Here is an 18,511-nt window from a genome sequence, read left to right as displayed (position 1 = left end):
CCTGGCTTACTCAGCGCCCAACGCCCCCCCCCCCACCCATGGCCCTGATGAGGGTGCAAGAGGCAGAAGTTCGGGGTCTTAGAAAGATTGGGCTGACATGCATTTTCCTCACAGAGCCTTGGTTGTGGGAAGCAGCACAAAGCCGGCTACAGACAGTGCTGCCAGACCAGCCCTGTGGGTGATACAGGGCCCGAGTTGGACCCCATGTGCGGTCCTTATGGTGTCTGTCTCTGCGGTGGGTCCTCCGGCTCTGACCTCACATGTGCTGCCCACTCTGGGCAGACACCTGCGGCCAACACCTGGCCATCAGCCATCAGCAGGGCCCCACCAAACTACAGCAGTCCCCTCTGTGAGCACAGGACATGGAACTCTGACTCCACGACTATCCCCTGATGGCCTCACTCAAGGCTGCACAGCCATCAGGCATGCTCACCTATTATGTTCTTTGCCCCGTTCTGAGGTGCCACCTAAGGACCAGGACTGAGGGCCAGCTGCCCAGTGACCAGACCAGGAACCCCAACAAGCACAGATGCTGGCCACATGCAGGCTCTGCCCAGGCCCCACACAGAGAGCACATCCGAGCCACAGGAGAAAGCTACTGCCCTCCAGGTGGGGGATCCCTGCCTGCCCTCCATTCAGCAGTCTGCACTGCTCTGTGCTCTGGTCCTCCAAAAGGCCAGACCAGTCAGGGTAGCTTCAGTGGGAGAGAGTGGAAACACCACCACCACACCTGTGTCTGTAGCACTGAGGTGGGACAGGCCACCATGCCCCTGGGATGCAGCCTGGCTGGGCCCAACTCGGGATTGTGCCTGCTAGGAAGGGCTCTCCGGCAAGCCCTTGGCTGCTAAGGAAGGCGGGAGCTTTTTCCACGGTGCTTTTTCAGATGAGTTTTTATTGGTGCCTCTAAGAAATTCAGAATTTCAGGTGATGACCATCTCACTGGAACTGCCTACATGTAGTCATGAGACTCCCGTAAGAAAGCAGTCATTTACTGGTGCTTGAGAGGATAGGAGGACAGAGGAAGCTTGCAGCACCGCCTACGGCACCTCCAGTGTGCCTGCTGACTTGTCTCTGCTCTGTGCACCATGAGCACGTCGTCTGGGAGTCCACCATCCCCCCCAGCTCGGCCTCACAGGACCAAAAGACGGAGTGCTGCATGGCTACTTCCATAGCTCGCCTAGTGGCCTCTCTGTGACGGCCTGGATGATGTCCACAGAGAGGGCGTGGATTTCCTTGTGGACATCTTCAATGCTTTTGGAGGCGTCGACCATCTGTCCTCCATGGGGGAGGCAGGAGAAAAAGAGAATGGTTAATGCTCTTCACTACTTTCAGTGTGTAGGGATTTCAGACAGGGCTGGGTTCTAGAGGGGCACAGTATACCTCTGGGGTTCTGCATCCTACACCTTTGTCTGACCTTTGCCCTTCTCAGGGGAGGGGGAACTTGGCCTATGTCCTTGGGATGAAGCTGACCCACACTCCTGCTGCGGCTTAGATACAGGAGAAACACCCCATCTTGCCACTGATCAGACCCTCTCCCTCCCCCAGCTCATGCCAGCAGGCATGTCAGTGGGGCACCCGCACATCAGCACCCACCCCATCTTGTTTGGTAGGGCTTTGGTTTCTGCAAAGGAGGCTGGGAGAGTCTGCCCCTCTGAGGCCATGCCCGGATGCTACTCAGAGCTCAAGAAAGTTCTGCACTTTAGAAGCTAACCCTGGGTTTGACTCCTCTCCTTTTGGGGAAGAGGATTCCATCCTGACCCAGCTGGCTGCTCTCCCCCTTGATGAAAGCATGAGGACCTCTGGTCACTTCATGACCCAGCCACCTGAGAAACCACTCTCTGCCTGAAGCAAGGATGACCAAGCTGGACAGAATCTTCTGTGTGCTCAGGGTGGGGTGCCCCGTCTCACTGTTGGTCCAGGCTCGGTCCTGATGGGGCTTCTGGGGCAGGCAATTCTGCGGAAGCTGCGGTGGTTATAGACTCACTCAGAGGCATGTATGACCATCTGGGAGGTCTGACTGCACAGCTCGCAATAATCTGCCCAGCCTGAGACCCCACACGGTGACAGCCGCCTGAGGGCTCTTGGGACTGCTTACTGCAAACCATGAACTAGGCTGAACCTCACACATGGGTGTAATACATGTGCGTGCACACACACTCTGCATATGACCTCATACACAGGCATACTACGTGCACACACACACTGCACACGGGCGTACTATGCACACATTACAGATAAACTCGCACACACACAGGTACTACACACGCGCACATTACATATAAACTCTAACTCAGGCAATCACATCTAAACCACATTTCTAGTCCTCTGAGGGCCCAGGGGCAGAAACAACACCGTGCCAACAAGCCCCTGGACCCAGATTTAGGATAGCTTTCCCCTCAAAATGGGAGCATGGAAACCCGGGGAAGCAGCCAAACCCAGAGCGGGGCTGGAAGCGGACAGGATGAACCCCGAAAGTATTAATGTGCTGGGGGGCAGTCAGTGTACCAATGTGCAGGGGACCCACGAGAGGGTAACAGAGCTGCTGGGTGAGGCACAGCATAGACGGCGGGGAGTCAAAACAGAAACAAAACACGAATCTGTACAGATATGAATGTACAGGTAAACTGAAAATCCGATGAGCTGTGAGATTTTTACATGGTTTTTAAGAATCTCATCACAAACTGCTTCTTATTTATAGAGGGAGATAGAGTCCATGTCCCTGTGGAGAAGCCTTGCAAGTACCACTTGCAAGGTGGTGAAAGGCGATGTCACTCGGCCATACAAAAGGATGAGCCCTGCCATCGGCAACAACATGGGTGGCCCTAGATGGTATCATCCTCTGTGAAATGAATCACACGAAGGACAGATACTGTAGGATTTCGCTTATATGTGGAGTCTCATGTAAGTGAATAATCGCACACAGAAGCTAAGCCATAAGCGCAGAGGACGCACAGCTGCCCCCTCGGGGGAGGGGGTGGGGACAGACAGATGAGAGGCACCGCACAGGGACTATGGTCAGGGATCCTGTGATGGCGTTGTGTACTGATAGGTGCAGCCACCTGTGTGATGAGCCCCGAGTAACGTACAAGCCTGTCTAGTCACTTGGCTGCACACCGACGTTCGTCTAAGTGTGTGTCAGCGACATGCGAATAAAAATAAATACCCCAGAAAGTGAACATCATCAAAAGTGGAACAAAAAGGAATCCTACACACATGGCAGGATGCAGTGAGAATCCAGTGCCCCACCCAGGCCACCAGCAAAGACACACAGCCTGGATCCCACCACAGGGAAAAAGCAGAGTCCACTGGACACTCAGAAATCACCCCCGTGAACTTCAAAAGTGTCAATGTCATGAAAGTCACACAAGCTGGAGAATAGAGAGGGAACTGTACACTGAGTCATTTGTTAAAAAGGACACTAGTGGGGGGGCGCCTGGGTGGCTCAGTGGGTTAGGCCTCTGCCTTCAGCTCGGGTCATGATCCCAGGGTCCTGGGATGGAGTCCCACATCGGGCTCTCTGCTTGGCAGGGAGCCTGCTTCCTGCCCCCCCGCCAGCCTGCTTCCTGCCCCCCCGCCCAGCTTGTGATCTCTCTCTGTCAAATAAATAAATAAAATCTTAAAAAAAAAAAAAAAAAAAAAAAGGACACTAGTGGGACCAGTGGGGAAGCCTGAATGGGGCCTGGGGACCTGCAGGTAGCAAGGGATGCACAGTAATGTCCCGGTTTTGATAGTACACGGCAGGGAAGGGGCATCAGAGCCTAATTTGTTCTCAAATGGTCCCAGGAAGAATTTTTTGTATTGTACTTGGAAGTTTTAAGGTGTTTTTTTTTTGTTGTTGTTGTTATTGTTTAATTCAAAGAATGTTAAAAAAGTTAATTTTCAGACAAACAAAAGCTGAGAGTTCTATCCTAGGAGATCCAGCATACAGGAAATGTTTAAAGATGTTCTTAAGTTGAAGAAGTGACATGAGATGAAAACCTGGGAGGTTCAGGGTGGAGAGAGCCAGCACTGGTTGGAAAGAGATGGTCTCCTGTTTCTTTCCCCACTCCCACTCCAGATTTCATACCTTCTCGTCTTGTTCCTTACAGGGTTTGAAATGTGTTATAAATTAAGAATTGCCTAAACCACATAGAACTGATTGGCAAAGGAAAAACAGAAAGGGAAGAGAACTTTGTAATTTCTTATATGATAAAATTATACAGTACAAAAATGGGATTGAAGCTTTCATGTGCAAAAAGAAATGCCCTTTTCGACCATTAGACAAGTGCACGGGCTCACCACTGATGTGAGCTCATGAGAGATGGAGAGCCTGTGGATACACAGGCATCCTCTGCTTTGTGAAAGTTCGCAGTACACCACTTTGCTTTCGTGAAGGATTTAGGTTAGTACCTATTTTTGCTAACAGAAAAAGATCAGAAAGTGTTTTTGCTTTTACAAAAAAAGGTGAAAAGCAAAAAGTTCATTCAGCGTCAGCACTGCAGGGAGCCGTCCCAGGCACCCAGAGCAGCAGAAGGCACCTGTGTGCTCCTTCTTGGGAATCTCTCTTGGTAGCTCGATGTCTGGCCGCAAGAGCGTAGCTCGATGTCTGGCCGCAAGAGCTCGGCTCTGTGTCTGGGAGTCTGTGAGCTTCATCTCCATTGACTCTGTGTGTCTGTTAGCAAGTTGTGTCCTAAGTACCAGAAAAGCCCAAGAGAGGTGATTTTCTAACTCTGGGAACGCTCAGAAAGGTTTCCGTGTTAATCAGTGGTGATTGCTTCTTTGCTTTATGGCATTTTCACTCATGAGCGGTTTCATGGGAACACTGTACTTCTAGCTAGTGGTGAAAGCCATACTTTAAAAATATGTGTGCAACCTGTGTCACAAAGAAGCCCCCTGAGAGGACCCCCCACCCTGGCAATGAGCAAGCAGAAGTCAATGAGGACAAATGGGGAGGGCCGCAGACAGGCAGGTCGCGGGAGAAGCACCAACCAGACAAGATGGCCAAAGTAGGAGCCGAGGCCAACGGAGCAGCAAGAAGGCTGCCTGTCTCACCAGTAAGACCTGTCAACCACCCTCGGTATCAGCTTTCTGGTTGCCAGGCCACCTCTGACCACACAGGGACAAAGCTGTGTCCAGGCCACCAGGGTGCGCTCACATGAACTGGGTCTGGGGATGGGCGTGTGCAGGGAGGGCATGGGGAAGGGGCCCAATCTGGAACCCCTGGTGTCCCTCCTCAGGGAGGACCTGATGGTCCTTCATGGATGGAGACTGGGGCTAGGCCCTGGGTGAGGTGCGGAGGTGGAGGGAACAGGGCTGCAGGGCACTGAGCACAAGGAGACAGCACAGTGTGGTTGCGGGGTGGGCATGATCCTGAGGGTGAGGCCCAGGCCTGGGAGTAAGCGTGTAGACAAGTGCTCATCCCCACAAAAGGAAACAAGGAATGGCCCTGGGGCCAAAATGGCAGGATAGGGTTGAGAGGGAGACAGCAAATGACTCCCAGGCAGTGGGGGATGAGCCCCAAACCAGCCAGTCCCAACTTTCAGGGTTTATGGGGCCTGTAGACACAACAAGCCAGAATGCGACTCACAAGTGAAAGAGAGAAGGCAGTGTGAAGAGTGCCTTATAGGTCGGTGTTCTAGGTGACAAGCATGGCAAAACCTGGCAGAGGACAGCTGCCTGTGCAGGACTGCTGTTTGGGAGGGGTTATCTGGCCCATTCTCCCCAAATCACCCAGCAGGTACCCATCTCCCTTGTTTCACACAATCACAAAGGAGCAGAAACTGAGAGGGTGCCGAGGCCCCACCAGCGGAGCAGCCCTTGGCCAATGGCTCCGCTCAGGCGCAGGACCTGAGCCACTTGTTGGCGGCTTCCAGCCAGCCGGTTCTGGGGGCAACACCAGAAGACACCCTCACCTTCCAGTTCAGAGTCTTGTCCGCCATCAGCTGGTGGAAGCAACGCAGTGCCCGCTCCTGGAAGTTCCCGTTCTCGTAGCGTTCACGGCCGAACTCTCCCCGCGCTGCAGCCTCCGCCAGCCCTAACTGAAGGAACACCACCAGGTCCGGCTTGGGGAGGCCCACGTCCGGCTGCTTGCACCAATCCAGGGAGAAATTCTGGCAGCATGGAACCCAAGAGTTAGAGAAAGAAGGTTTAATTGAGTCTAATTCTTTTTTTTTTTTTAAAGATTTTATTTATTTATTTGACAGAGAGAGATCATAAATAGGCAGAGAGGCAGGCAGAGAGAGAGAGAGAGAGAGAGAGAGAGGAGGAAGCAGGCTCCCTGCTGAGCAGAGAGCCCGATGCAGGACTCGATCCCAGGACCCTGAGATCACGACCTGAGCCAAAGGCAGCCGCTTAACCCACTGAGCCACTCAGGCGCCCTGGAGTCTAATTCTTGATTTCAAAATTCATAAAAGGGGAGAAATGAGCTAATGTCCAGCTGATATACCAAAAATGGAGCCTTCTTACATGGGAATGGTTTTTATTCCTGAGATCTCAAATGGTTTTGCCTTCTCCCACAAATCCTTCGTTTGCATTGACTTTGTGAATATACATTCAAAGACAGGATTCCCCATAGCCCCGTGGAATCAGCACCTACAGCCTGGGTCCAAGGGTGGGCATGCCAACACAGTCCCATGCCTTCTGGCCAGGTGGAATGCTCAGTCCATGTGGCAGACCCCGGAGGCCCACCGCACACAGGAGGCCTGGGGTAGGCAGCAGATGGGCCCATGGGGGGAACGACCCCTAGTTTGGGTCCTGTACTTATACCTCTGCTGGGTAAGGGCGTGAGCCCCCTTGAGAGAATGCTGGAGCCCTGCTGCAAGCATGTGCCACAGGCCTCTCCTCCACCCTCCTGCTCCTATTCAACCCATCAACTTCTAAAAATATGTCCCCATTTTTGGAGGAAAAGGTCATGTCCAGGAAGGCCCTGTCTCAAAGCCACAGAGCTCTGAAGACTTAGGTTTAGAACCCAGCTCTGCGCTGGGAGCTATAGGCTCAAGTAAGGTACTCAGCTGAGGAGTGAGCCCGTCAGCCCCCACAGACCCCCAGTAGCACATCAGGAAGACACGAGGGAGACAGTCCAGGACATGACGGTCACTTGCCCCATCCTCCTCTTCCAGACGGAATCTCACTGACCAATACTTCCATAGGGCAAGTGTCCTTTTAGAAAAATTCCAGCCAGCACACGAGGAATGATGGGCAGAATTGAGGTCACCATTTTGCAACCCCTCGTGAAGGTACCATCACAAACCCAGTTACCACAAACGAGATAGCCAGATGCCCCGTGTCTCTCGATATGAGAGCCCAGAACTCCTTCAAGTAATCTCTCCAAAATAAAATCTTAAAAGATTTTAATGCAAGTTAAAAAGGAAATGTGGGAGCCTGTATCATCACAGAGATCTAAGACACATGTCAAGTACGGCCCTGACATGGATTCCGATCCAGTTCGACTGCAGAAACCCAGGATGAGTCCATTTCTAAGTGAATGGCCACTGCACACACGGACCGAATGATGGCAGCATGAAACACCTGCATTTGTAAGAAGTCATTTTGGGACATGAGCTGAAGTGTTCACGAAGGAGCTGGTGATGTGTCTGGTGGGTCAGGGCAGAGAGCAGCAGGGGACAGTGCTGGGTGGGATATCATTTTCTCAGCTGGTATGTAGCTGAAAAGTTCTACTAAGCCGCAGACCACAGTGGCAGAGTAGCCCCTGTACTCCAAATGACAGCTCCATGGCTGGCTCGCGGAGGCCAGGAAAACCCACAGAAGGTACCCGACATGCACCATCCACTCTGCAAACATGACACTGAACAGAGAAGCACCGCTGAGCGACCATCGTGGGGAAGGGACATGGTGACACCCACCGTTGACATTACCAATGAGCTACGGTTCCATCAACATCTGCTCCTCCACTGATACACAGCAAGTGGACCAGGCAAAGGGAAGGGCCCTAACGAACCACAAGCTCCTGAGTCCGCACCTGGCATCATCCCACTGGGGCCATGCAGCACTCACCTCCTTTGCACTGGTGAAGGCGACACCAGAGAATGCATATCTGTCAACGACGAGGGTGATGCCCTGGCCCAACTTCTTCTTGATCAGAGGCCTAAAAACAGAGAGCGTTTCTGAGCCATGGTCCTGGCTTCCCAGGCCGACAGTGTAATTCACCAATACATAAACCAGCGCAGTGAAGGGAGGACAGGGCAGCAATTTGCGGCCTCGTGTGTATTCAGAAAAGCTCCGGGTCTTCTGTTCAGAAGATGCCACTGGGGTACTCCCAGCAAAGCCCAATGTGGAGAAGATAAGTCCACGAAAACAGAACAATCACAACCGGTGAAGACGAATGAACAGAGGCATGCTTGAGGGCTGTCTGGGCGAGGATGGGGAGGGGCGAGTGTGGGGGGATGCGGAGGGGCTGGGTGATCCTGCTGGGAATGAGAGCAAAGGCGCAGATGCAGTGAGGATGGGATCATGCTTGCTGCCTAGAGTCTGAAGGGCCAGGATGAGGAGGGACAGGCTGGCCAAGGATGTCCTCAACCAGGTGACGGCAGCTCAACCCCCATCCCCCTCCCCCAAGACCTTAGGAGGACACGCAAACAAGGAGCTTGACGTTAGTAGGAAGTGTCACTTGCACTTTGTGGAAGAGAAAGATGAGATGTCCTTGAGGAGCTCACAGAACGGTAGGGAGGGAGAAGGTACACCTCCAGCAATAAAATGCAGTTTCCATCACAGCATTAGCTATAATCGCAAACTATTAAAAACAATTACTTGATCTCACAAACAGAAAATTGGTAGAAAATATAACTACAGCACATGCCCAAGAGGACAATTCTCCTGTATGAGGAGCAAGGGCTAAGTCCATCAGCTGACACCACCACTTCCTGATGTCATTGGGAAAGCAGAGGACCACACGTGACAGGCTACGTTTTGAGGAACGGGGCAAACTGGAGAATGAAGACATCACATATATCTCTGCCTGTAAAATAATTCCATAGGGGAACACTAGAATGGAATAGGGGGCAGCTGTGTGGCTCAGTGGGTCAAGCCTCTGCCTTCAGCTCAGGTCATGATCTCAGGGTCCTGGGATTGAGCCCCACTTCGGGCTCTCTGCTTGGCAGGGAGTCTGCTTCCCCTTCTCTCTCTGTCTACATGTGATCTTCTGCCGATTAAATAAATAACATCCTTATTTAAAAAAAAAAATGAATGGAATAGGCTACCCACAGAGGATGGGCAGAAGTGGGTGCGTAAGGCAGTGACCTTTTTCTTTGACTCTGACTTTTAGAACCATTTAATGTTTCATGTATTCAAAAATTAAATCAAATGGGGGAAAAAAACGCCTAAAATCACATACAAAGTCAAATGAACTGTACCCAGATGAACACACAGTGAAGAGCAGAAAATCCTGCCCAAAGAGACCTCTGAACATAGCACTCAGGGTGCCCCTGTTAAAAGGACAGAGGTGAAAACCAGCAGTGACCTCTATGTAGGCTTTTACAGAGGGGTGTAGACTGACGATGCCATGAGCCAGGAAGAGAATGGCACCAGGCTGGACCACCAGGTATCAGTGACCACAGAGAGAGAGAGAAACAGACACAGACGAAGATAAACTTACACGCAGGTCCGACCACAACTGGAGTCTAGAGTCAGGGATGCTCACTAGTAGCAAGCACCCAGCGCCCAGATGTTGCACTCTGCAACTACACAGAAAGGAGCAGCTGGCTCCTGGGCTGGAGCAGGAGAAAACACAAGAGAAACCTGAACATCTTGTTCTCCCAGAAAGTTCTCAAAAAATGGACACAGGAGCCAACGTGAAGAGATTTCCAGAGGCCAAATTTGCAATAATCTGAACAACAAAACAGCTGATAGTGTGACCCACCAAGTAAAAAAGAGCATGTGAGCCCATGTCGATGATGGGACGCATGGATGAGCAGGGGAGGCTCTTCCTTACATAGGAAGCCGACTAATACATGCAGAAGTGACGGATTAGAAAAGTGACCATCTGAAATCACAATGGACTCAAGCAGGTTTATTAATGAACAATAAAGTACAAAATCAAAGTTTGATAAGGAAGGGGATATTTATGTAGTTTTATAGTATCCCCGCCCCTTTCTTATACTGATTTTTTAAAAAAGTTTTATTTATTTGCCAGTGATAACACACAAGCAGGGGGAGCATCAGGCAGAGGGAGAAGCAGGCTCCCCACAGAACAGGGAGCCTGATGTGGGACTTGATCCCAGGACCCTGGGATGATGACCTGAGCTGAAGGTAGATGCTCAAATGACTGACCCACCCACATGTCCCTCCCCTTTTGACTACTTGTAACAGGAAGGAGTCATTTGGTGGAACAGCCTGGCCAGCACACCTTTCACAAGCAATCCAGTGATGGCCAAACCGCACTGGATCCCTCCTGGCTCATTGTCCTAGACAACTGACCCAACGTCACTTCCATGGTATTCCTGACAAAAATACAAATCCAGCTCTACTTGTGAGGAAACATCAGACCAACTATGAATTTCATAAAATAAATGACCTGTAAATTTTTAGAAAGTGAGGAAATGATAACACAAGTGTGACAAAGTATGAATAACAGGTGAAGTCTGGATTCTTGGCACTGTTCTTACAACTCTTCCAGCTGACTAGAATTATTCCAAAAAACTGCTAGACTGGGGCACCTGGCTGGCTCAGTGGGTTAAAGCCTCTGCCTTTGGCTCAGGTCATGGTCTCAGGGTCCTGGGATCTAGCCCCACATCAGCCTCTCTGCTCAGCAGGGAGCCTGCTTCCCCCTCTCTCTCTTCCTGCCTCTCTGCCTACTTGTGATCTCTGTCTATCAAATAAATAAATAAAATCTTTAAAAAATCAACTGCTAGATTGAGGAGGTAAAAGAAACCGCTCATTTCTATGAGTGAATTCTTGCAGGCAGTGCTATTTACGACTCTCCTGGAGGAGCACTGGGTTTTGGTAAACAGAGGATAGGGAGGGAAATGGAGGGTGCCACCCCATTCTGCGAGGGGAGTGCCACACGCTCTGTGCTCCTGAACTTTAAAGATGCCAGAGGACAAGCATTTTTGGGAACCAGGAACTGACTCAGTTAAGACGAAGCATAGCAGAAAGGTGGACAATTAAAGGGCTGGAGGAAAACACCAGTTTCTCTAAAAGTTCTTCCAAACAGCCCAGGTTGACTGAGCCCTCATCCCCAGGCCTGCCTGGCCAGCTTTCCTTGACCCTGGCTGGGGGCACCGCCATGGGACACCACCACGACTGCCACTCTGATGAGGAAACTGCGATGCAGAGCAGCTGTGCAGGGCCACGGTCACACAGCTGGTGGGCAGTGGTGCCACATGTGACTCTGGCATCTGACCTGTCAACCAAGGACTTTCAAATCTAACCAATCAAATGGCGGTGGCTGGAATGACCCGAAGGTGTAGCTGTGGGAGCGGAGACAGAAGAGATAGAGCATAGGCACGCAGACCTGTGTAGGGGGGCAGGATCACTAGGAAGCCAGGTTAGCATTTTCACTTTTTAATGGAACTGCCTTATTTTTCTATAAAGCCTTTAAAAGTAAAATCGGAACAATTATACCCATAAATTCCAGATGTATTAAGGACTATAAAAATGATCTCATTTTGCTCTTTTCCTTGGGAGTGAGAAGTACTTTCCAAAGCAGACACTACTAAACCAGAAGAGAGCAGTGCAGGTTTGACTGTAAGAGTGAATGGTGCAAAACCACGAACAAGCATCTGGTTGAATCTACTGCCCACAGCCTTTCTGGAGAGCACCCCAGACTGACTGGAAAGTCATAGCTTAGCCAGGCAGCATCAGAAAGCCAGTTATGAGATGGTTTGTATGGGAGGACCTCTTTATTTATGTCAAAAAATAAATGGAAATGTGGGGCGCCGGAGTGGCTCAGTGGGTTAAGCCTCTGCCCTTCGGCTTGGGTCATGATCTCAGGGTCCTGGGATCAAGCCCCGCACTGGGCTCTTTGCTCAGTGGGGAGCCTGCTTCCCCTCCCTCTCTGCCTGCCTCTCTGCCTACTTGTGATCTGTCAAAATAAATAAAATCTTAAAAAAAAAAAAAAGGAAACAAAAGCATCTAAAAGCACAGAGCACAGGCACTTGCTCACAATTAAATGCTGAGTGAAGAGGTGAAAAATGTAAAGTAAAAGGGGGATGGGGTAAACTGTGAACTTCTGTTAATAATGTTGTCAACATGCGGCACTGGGGGGCTGTTTCTGACTCCAGCCAGCTCCTAATCTCAGGGGCCTGGGAATTGGGCTCATGTTCAGCACAGAGCATGCCTGTCTGTCTCCCTCTGCGCCCCACCCCCACCCTCCTCTCACCCTCTCTCATTCTCAAAGAAATAAAATCTTTACAGAAAAGCGTCCGTATCAGTTCATCCACTGTAGCAAATGTAACACACTAATCTAAGACAAATAATATGACAAACCAGAGGCAGAAGGGGGAGGGGACAGAGGTGGAAGAAGTGTACTTATCAGTAGCTTTTCCATAACCCTAAAATTACCCTACAAAACAACATCTGTCTGTTCGTTACAAAGAGGTGGCAGGGCAGGAGGAAGAAGTGCGAGTTTGTGCTCTTTGGCAAACATAGCGTTGGAGTCAGGGTAACGGATGCGCGCTCGCCCAGGTATGGCCTCGGGCTTACTGCCCACGCCCCCCCAGTGGAGAGCCGCGTTCACCCGCCGCGGTCTAGCAGGAGGTAAAGCGCTGGGGGCGGGCTGCGCGTCAGAAGCGTTTAAGCGTTTACACTTGCTCCCAGCGGTTCGCGGAGAACAGCAGATGCACCGAATGGTCCTCCAGCTCCCTTTTCTCCTCCAAGTAAGAGCTCAGCAGCCGGCCGATATCAGTTGATCTTTCTAAACAGAGAGAGAGAGAGAGAGACCCACGAAGTGAGCGCAGGCCTCCCCACCTGAGTGAGGACACGGCTGGGGCCGGGCCGCGGGCTGCGGTTTCCTTTGCGGCGCCCCCCGGATTCGGAGTGTCCCCGAGAGCCGGCCGCGGGGTGCAGGTGCCCGCACGGAAGAGCTCAAGGGAGGGAAGGCCGGAGGCCCACGACCCCGCCGCGCGCCGCTGCCGATCCGCCCGCCTGAGGCGTCGCGGGGAGACCGCCGCACCGGTGTCTCCGTGCGCACGTCCAAGGCCGGTGAAGCCATCCCTCCAGTCGCTCCGACGGGAACAGCCACGCCAGAAGCCGCGGCCCGGATTCCCGCCAGCGCCGGGACCGCCTGCCCGTCCACGACTGCAGCCACCGCCCCGCGGCCCCGACACCGAGCGGCCCCGCCGGCGCCACACCCACCCGGGAAGCGGAGCAGCTCGGCGCGGTGGCCCGCGGCGCACAGTGCTGCCACCAGCTTGCGGCTCTGCGTGCTCTTGCCGGCGCGGTCCACGCCCTCCAGCACGATGAGAGCCCCGCGCCGGGCCGCCATGCTCGCGCCTTCCCGCCGCCTGCAGTCACCGCGTCCCCGGCGTCGCTCGGCGCTCCCATTGGCGGGCGTCGGCGGCGCGCACTGCGATTGGCTGAAACGGACCACCGTCCGCGGCGCGCGCTGGGACGGGCTGAAATACGCCCGCGTCCGTGGCGCGCTCTGGAATTGACTTGGGAGGATCGCACGTTGGGATTGGCTGCCATTTTCCGGCCTTGCTCAGACTGGCTGGTATCGGCCTAGGGGCGGGGCGAAGGCGGCCCCCGTCGCCCCGCCCCTTCCTGCGGACGCCCCGCCTTCCGGGGCGGTCGAGCCGGCGGTGGTGTGAGCTGGCTGCTGGCGGGGAGGCCGGGGCGGACCTTTCCTGTCCCCGCGACAGTCCCGGGGAGATGGTGGTATCGTCTACTCTGCTTCTCGGGACTGCAGGGCCGGGGGAGCCGCGAGTCAGAGATGCCGGAGGCCGCCTCGCAGGGGAGGGAAAGGGCAGTCTTGTCGGCCCTTGTGCCCGACTCCTGAGGTGGGGGTCCCCGTCCCGTCCGGAGGCTCCCGGGCGCTGTTGCCCCTTCAGGGGCGTCCAGGTCGCCTGCGCATGCTCCGGGCGAGACCGTGCGCTCGGGGGGGGGGGGTTGCCGTGCTGACTCCCGAGGGTCGGTCCGCGGGTGCCAGCCCACCGGGGGCAGCACTGGAAGCTGCGGGGCTGGCGACGAAGCGGCCTCGCAGGCCACGACGAGCCAGGAGCCGCGTCCCGCAGTATCCCCCCGCAGCCGGCTTCGCGTCTGGACTTGTGCTGGACTCGGCCCTCAAGGCTGCTTGCTCGTGAGATCTCGGGGGCATCTGCCGCACTGCTGCCCGCAGGAGCTTGCTGAGGTTGCCAGGGTGGGCGGCGGCGGCTTCGCGGGGTTCTGGAGCTCACCCTCCGCGACTTCCCCGACTTCTCTTCCCCAACCCCCTTAGAACGTGACTTCCCGAGGCAGCTAGCGGCTTCTTGTGCCCGGTTTACCTGATGCAGTCTGAGTTCGGGAAGGGTGGGTAGATGATCGTATTCTTCCAAATCATTTGCCCCCTTCCTTGATGTTGATATTGGCTGTGCGGCTTCCAAGTCCTGTTGGACTCACAGCTGACTCGCGTCCTTTGAAGGGGAAGCTGTGGAAACTTGTTTGGCTTGGCAGTTCCCTCCTCGCCACCCCCCAACGTGAGAAGAGCATATGCACAATTAGGGCTGTGTTTTCACCCTGGATCTCCAGTGAAGGAAATAAAGCTAGGGCCAGGCTACGGCCACAGACAGGTAGCACGGCAAGAAGTAAATCATCGGCATTCCGAGTCCCTCCTGGAGACTGGGGACTCCCATTACCGCAGCACAGCCTAGGGAGGGTTCACTGATACAAAGGCTAGAGTGTAATGTTACAGGGATGGAAGCAATAGCCTTTAGTTTTATGTCTCCTGTTCTCAAAAGTCCATCTCCTGGGCCTTCAAAGGATGAAAGCATTACAGTAGAGAAGGGAACCTTTCCAGGCTAGGGCAGGTGCCAGCCAGCCTTGAACCACATCTGCAGGATGAGCTCACTGAGCTACAGGGAGAACATGTAATGCAGCGTGTCAGCTTGTGAATGCCTGGCCTTGCTGGATGTCTGTGAAAATGCAGGAACCTGGCGGTTGGGGCCTTGTGTGCAGGGTGGTGGTGCCATGCCCTTTTGACTACAGCAGTTGCTAAACTAGCACAAGTAGGGTGAAGTTTGTTATTAAGGTACAACAAGCAGTTTTGCTTCGAGTCTTCAACACGTCCTGCCTCTTCTATCAGAATGACACTAAGTGCAAGTACCAGCATACCTGTGGCTTACATCTTGGGGATATTTCGTTATCACACATAACTCAAAAGTCCAGAGTTAGGCATCCGATAACTGCTTCTACTGCCTGGTGATGTCAAAGGTCAGGCTCCCATGTTAGCAGTTCTAGCTTCTTCCTGGTCACAGGGTGACTTTGGCATCTCCATGCATCCAGTGCTGGTCTTGTGGCCCCACTGTGGGCAGGGGCGTGGCCTCGCAGCTGGACATTGTCTCCTTTCTGCTCTGCTGCATGGACAGGTTGGTCTCAGGCCTGATGGTCAGCACAGTCGGCCCTAGAACCGTGCAAGTAGGATCTCTTCACAGCACCATGGAGGCCTTATAGGTGGGCACAAGGATGTCCACTTGGTGGAGGAAGTTACAGGGTTCTGGGCCTAAGTGTGCTTGGAGACAGGGGACATACAATGGGTTGTAAGGGGGACGCCTAGGTGGCTCAGTTGGTTAAGCAGCTGTCTTCGGCTCAGGTCATGATCCCAGCGTGCTGGGATCGAGTCCCACATCAGGCTCCTTGCTCAGCGGGGAGCCTGCTTCTCCCTCTGCCTCTGCCTGTCATTCTGTCTGCCTGTGCTCGCTCTCTCCCCCCCTCTCTCTCTGATAAATAAATAAAATCTTAAAAAAAAAACAATGGGTTGTAAGGTGCCAATGGCTGATGAGCACACAGGGCTCATTAGGGCCTACTCTTACATGTTTGGGATTGTCCCTTAAAAAAAAACCCAAAAGGCACTAAAGCCCTTTTACTCTTCTCTCTTCCTCAAGGATTGTGGCAGCAAAGGCTTTCTAGTTGTTAGCCAGGCTAACCTGTCCAGACAGCACAGACCGTGGGGCTCCAGTGGAGCCAGTCTTCCCACCATGTGGGTGTGGAGAGAGGTCGCCAGGGTCTCTTCTTCCTCTCAATTCCCTTGGCATAGTCACATCGGTAGGTAGCATTCCTATGAATCTGGGGGGCTACTCAGTCTACAGCACTCCTGTACTTCCAGAAGAGTCTGCTAGCACATGAGTGCCCCGCTAGACTGACTTAGTTTCCCAGCCCTGCTTGCAGGTGGATGTGGCCACACAGTTAAGTGCCGATGAACCGTCGGATGAACTGTGATCAGACGCAGTTTGTGCTCCTTCACCCAGCGGCCGGTGCTTTCCTTTGGCCCACTGCTTCCCCTCCCTGCAACCTGGCCTTGACCCTATTGATGATGACAAAACTCCCCGGGGGTACACACTGTGCTGGAAGGGGCCCACGAGTGATCCTATGGAGCCTGGCTGCTGCCCATTGGGCTATTCACACTGGGACTGCTGCACAAGAAATAAAATTCTGGGGGCGCCTGGGTGGCTCAGTCATTGAGCGTCTGCCTCAGGACTACTGAGGAGTTTTCACAAGTAGTGCAGTTTCTACTGAGGCTCACTGGAACTCTCTGGAAGCCCTCCTTGCATGGCGAGAACAGTACCAGTACCTGGGACTGCTGTGCTGGTGAGGTCTCATGTAGGCATGCTGGTCCATGACGCCAATCATCTGCTACCTTCCAGCTACCCCAGTGACCTAAAGTATTACACAGAACGAAAGAATCATTCGGCTGAGCCTGGCTGAAATGCATGACTCAAAAATTCTGAGTGTTGGGGTGCCTGGGTGGCTCAGTGGGTTAAAGCCTCTGTCTTTGGCTTGGGTTATGATCCCGGGGTCCTGGGATCGGGCCCATGTTGGGCTTTCTGCTCAGCAGGGAGCCTGCTTCCCTTCCTCTCTCCCTGCCTGTCTCTCTGCCTACTTGTGATCTCTGTCAAATAAAATCTATTTAAAAAATCCTGAGTGGTAATAAAATGGGTTTTTGAAAAAAGATTTATTGATTTATTTGACACAGAGTGAGAGACAGAGAGGGAACACAAGCAGGGGGAGTGGGAGAGGGAGAAGCTCCCATCAAGCAGGGAGTTGGACACAAGCCTGGATCCCATGACCCTGGGATCATAACCTGAGCCAAAGGCAGGCGCTTAAGGACTGAACCACCCAAGTGCTCCTAAAATGGTTCTTTTTTTTTTTTTTTAAGATTTTATTTATTTATTTGACAGAAATCACAAGTAGATGGAGAGGCAGGTAGAGAGAGAGGAAGGGAAGCAGGCTCCCTGCCGAGCAGAGAGCCCGATGCGGGACTCGATCCCAGGACCCTGAGATCATGACCTGAGCTGAAGGCAGCGGCTCAACCCACTGAGCCACCCAGGCGCCCTAAAATGGTTCTTTTAAGCAATTGTTTTCAGGTAGCTTATTATGCAGCAATAGCTGGAGCACACGGATATGTACAGCCATATGAACACATGTTCATCAGGGCATTACTGATGCTAATGAAAACTGGGTACAATCAAAACATTGAAATCTATTGTTAAAAGTATGGCACACCAATGCAATGAAATAATCTAGTAAACAAAATGAAGTAGAATGAGTAAAACATGGCCAGGTGTTTGTGAAGAGTATGAAGTTAAAAATGTAAATAGTAGAAAAGTAGATAGTATGATTCACCGGTAAGAAAACCAACAGCCCATGTTAAAAAGTGGACAAAAGTTAGGAAGTCCCTGGGTGGCTTAGCTGGTTCAGCATCTGGCACTTGGTTTCAGCTTGGGTTGTGATCTCAGGATCTTGCCCTTCACTAGGCTCCACACTCAGTGGGGAGTCTGCTCCCCCTCTGCCCAACCCCCACCACTTTCTAAATAAAATTTTTTAAAGTTTTCTTTTTAAGATTTTATTAATTTATTTGTCGGAGAAAGTGAGAGAGAGTACAAGCAGGGGGAGTGGCAGGCAGAGAGAGAAGCCCAGGACCCTGGGGATCATGGCCCCAGCTAAAGGCAGATGCTCAACCAACTGAGCCACCCAGGCATGCCATAAAAATTTTTTTTCTCAAAGATTTTATTCATTTATTTGATAAAGAGACAGCGAAAGCAGGAACACAAGCAGGAGAGGTGGGAGAGGAAAAGCAGACTTCTAGCCAAGCAGAGAGCCTGATGCGGGGTTCAGTCCCAGAACCCTGGGATCACAACTTGAGCTGAAGGCAGATGCCTAATGACCGAGCCACCCAGGCGCCCCTCTAAATAAAATCTTTTTTTTTTTTTTTAAAGATTTTATTTATTTAACAGACAGAGATCACAAGTAGGTGGAGAGGCAGACAGAGAGAGAGAGGAGGAAAAAGGTTCCCTGCTGAGCAGAGAGCCCGATGTGGGGCTTGATCCCAGGACCCTGGGATCATGACCTGAGTGGAAGGGAGAGGCTTTAACCCACTGAGTCACCC

At 52.6% G+C, this 18,511-nt stretch overlaps 1 protein-coding gene across 1 annotated transcript; it reads right to left on the bottom strand.

The window, feature by feature from the left end:
- Positions 1–872: 872 nt before the first annotated feature.
- DTYMK (deoxythymidylate kinase) lies at positions 873–13,482 on the bottom strand. Its single transcript, XM_082689668.1, has 5 exons — positions 13,288–13,482; positions 12,739–12,847; positions 7,993–8,083; positions 5,892–6,089; positions 873–1,271 (listed from the first exon to the last, which is right to left on the bottom strand). The coding sequence occupies exons 1-5, from the start codon at positions 13,415–13,417 to the stop codon at positions 1,161–1,163; spliced, it is 639 nt and encodes a 212-aa protein (XP_082545794.1). The 5' UTR covers positions 13,418–13,482; the 3' UTR covers positions 873–1,160.
- Positions 13,483–18,511: the final 5,029 nt, after the last annotated feature.

This window comes from Mustela nivalis, assembly GCF_964662115.1.
Source record: "Mustela nivalis genome assembly, chromosome: 11".
Classification (NCBI taxonomy): Eukaryota; Metazoa; Chordata; class Mammalia; order Carnivora; family Mustelidae; genus Mustela; species Mustela nivalis.
Note: the sequence above shows the minus strand (reverse complement) of the source record. Positions and strands in the feature narration are given on the sequence as shown.

Excerpts from the sequence above, each read along its gene's own strand:
- DTYMK (XM_082689668.1), bottom strand. The coding sequence starts at position 13,417 with ATGGCGGCCCGGCGCGGGGCTCTCATCGTGCTGGAGGGCGTGGACCGC. Across the intron at positions 6,090-7,992 it reads CCTTCACCAGTGCAAAGGAG|AATTTCTCCCTGGATTGGTG; the intron begins GTGAGTGCTGCA and ends CCATGCTGCCAG. Across the intron at positions 1,272-5,891 it reads ACAAGACTCTGAACTGGAAG|ATGGTCGACGCCTCCAAAAG; the intron begins GTGAGGGTGTCT and ends CATGGAGGACAG.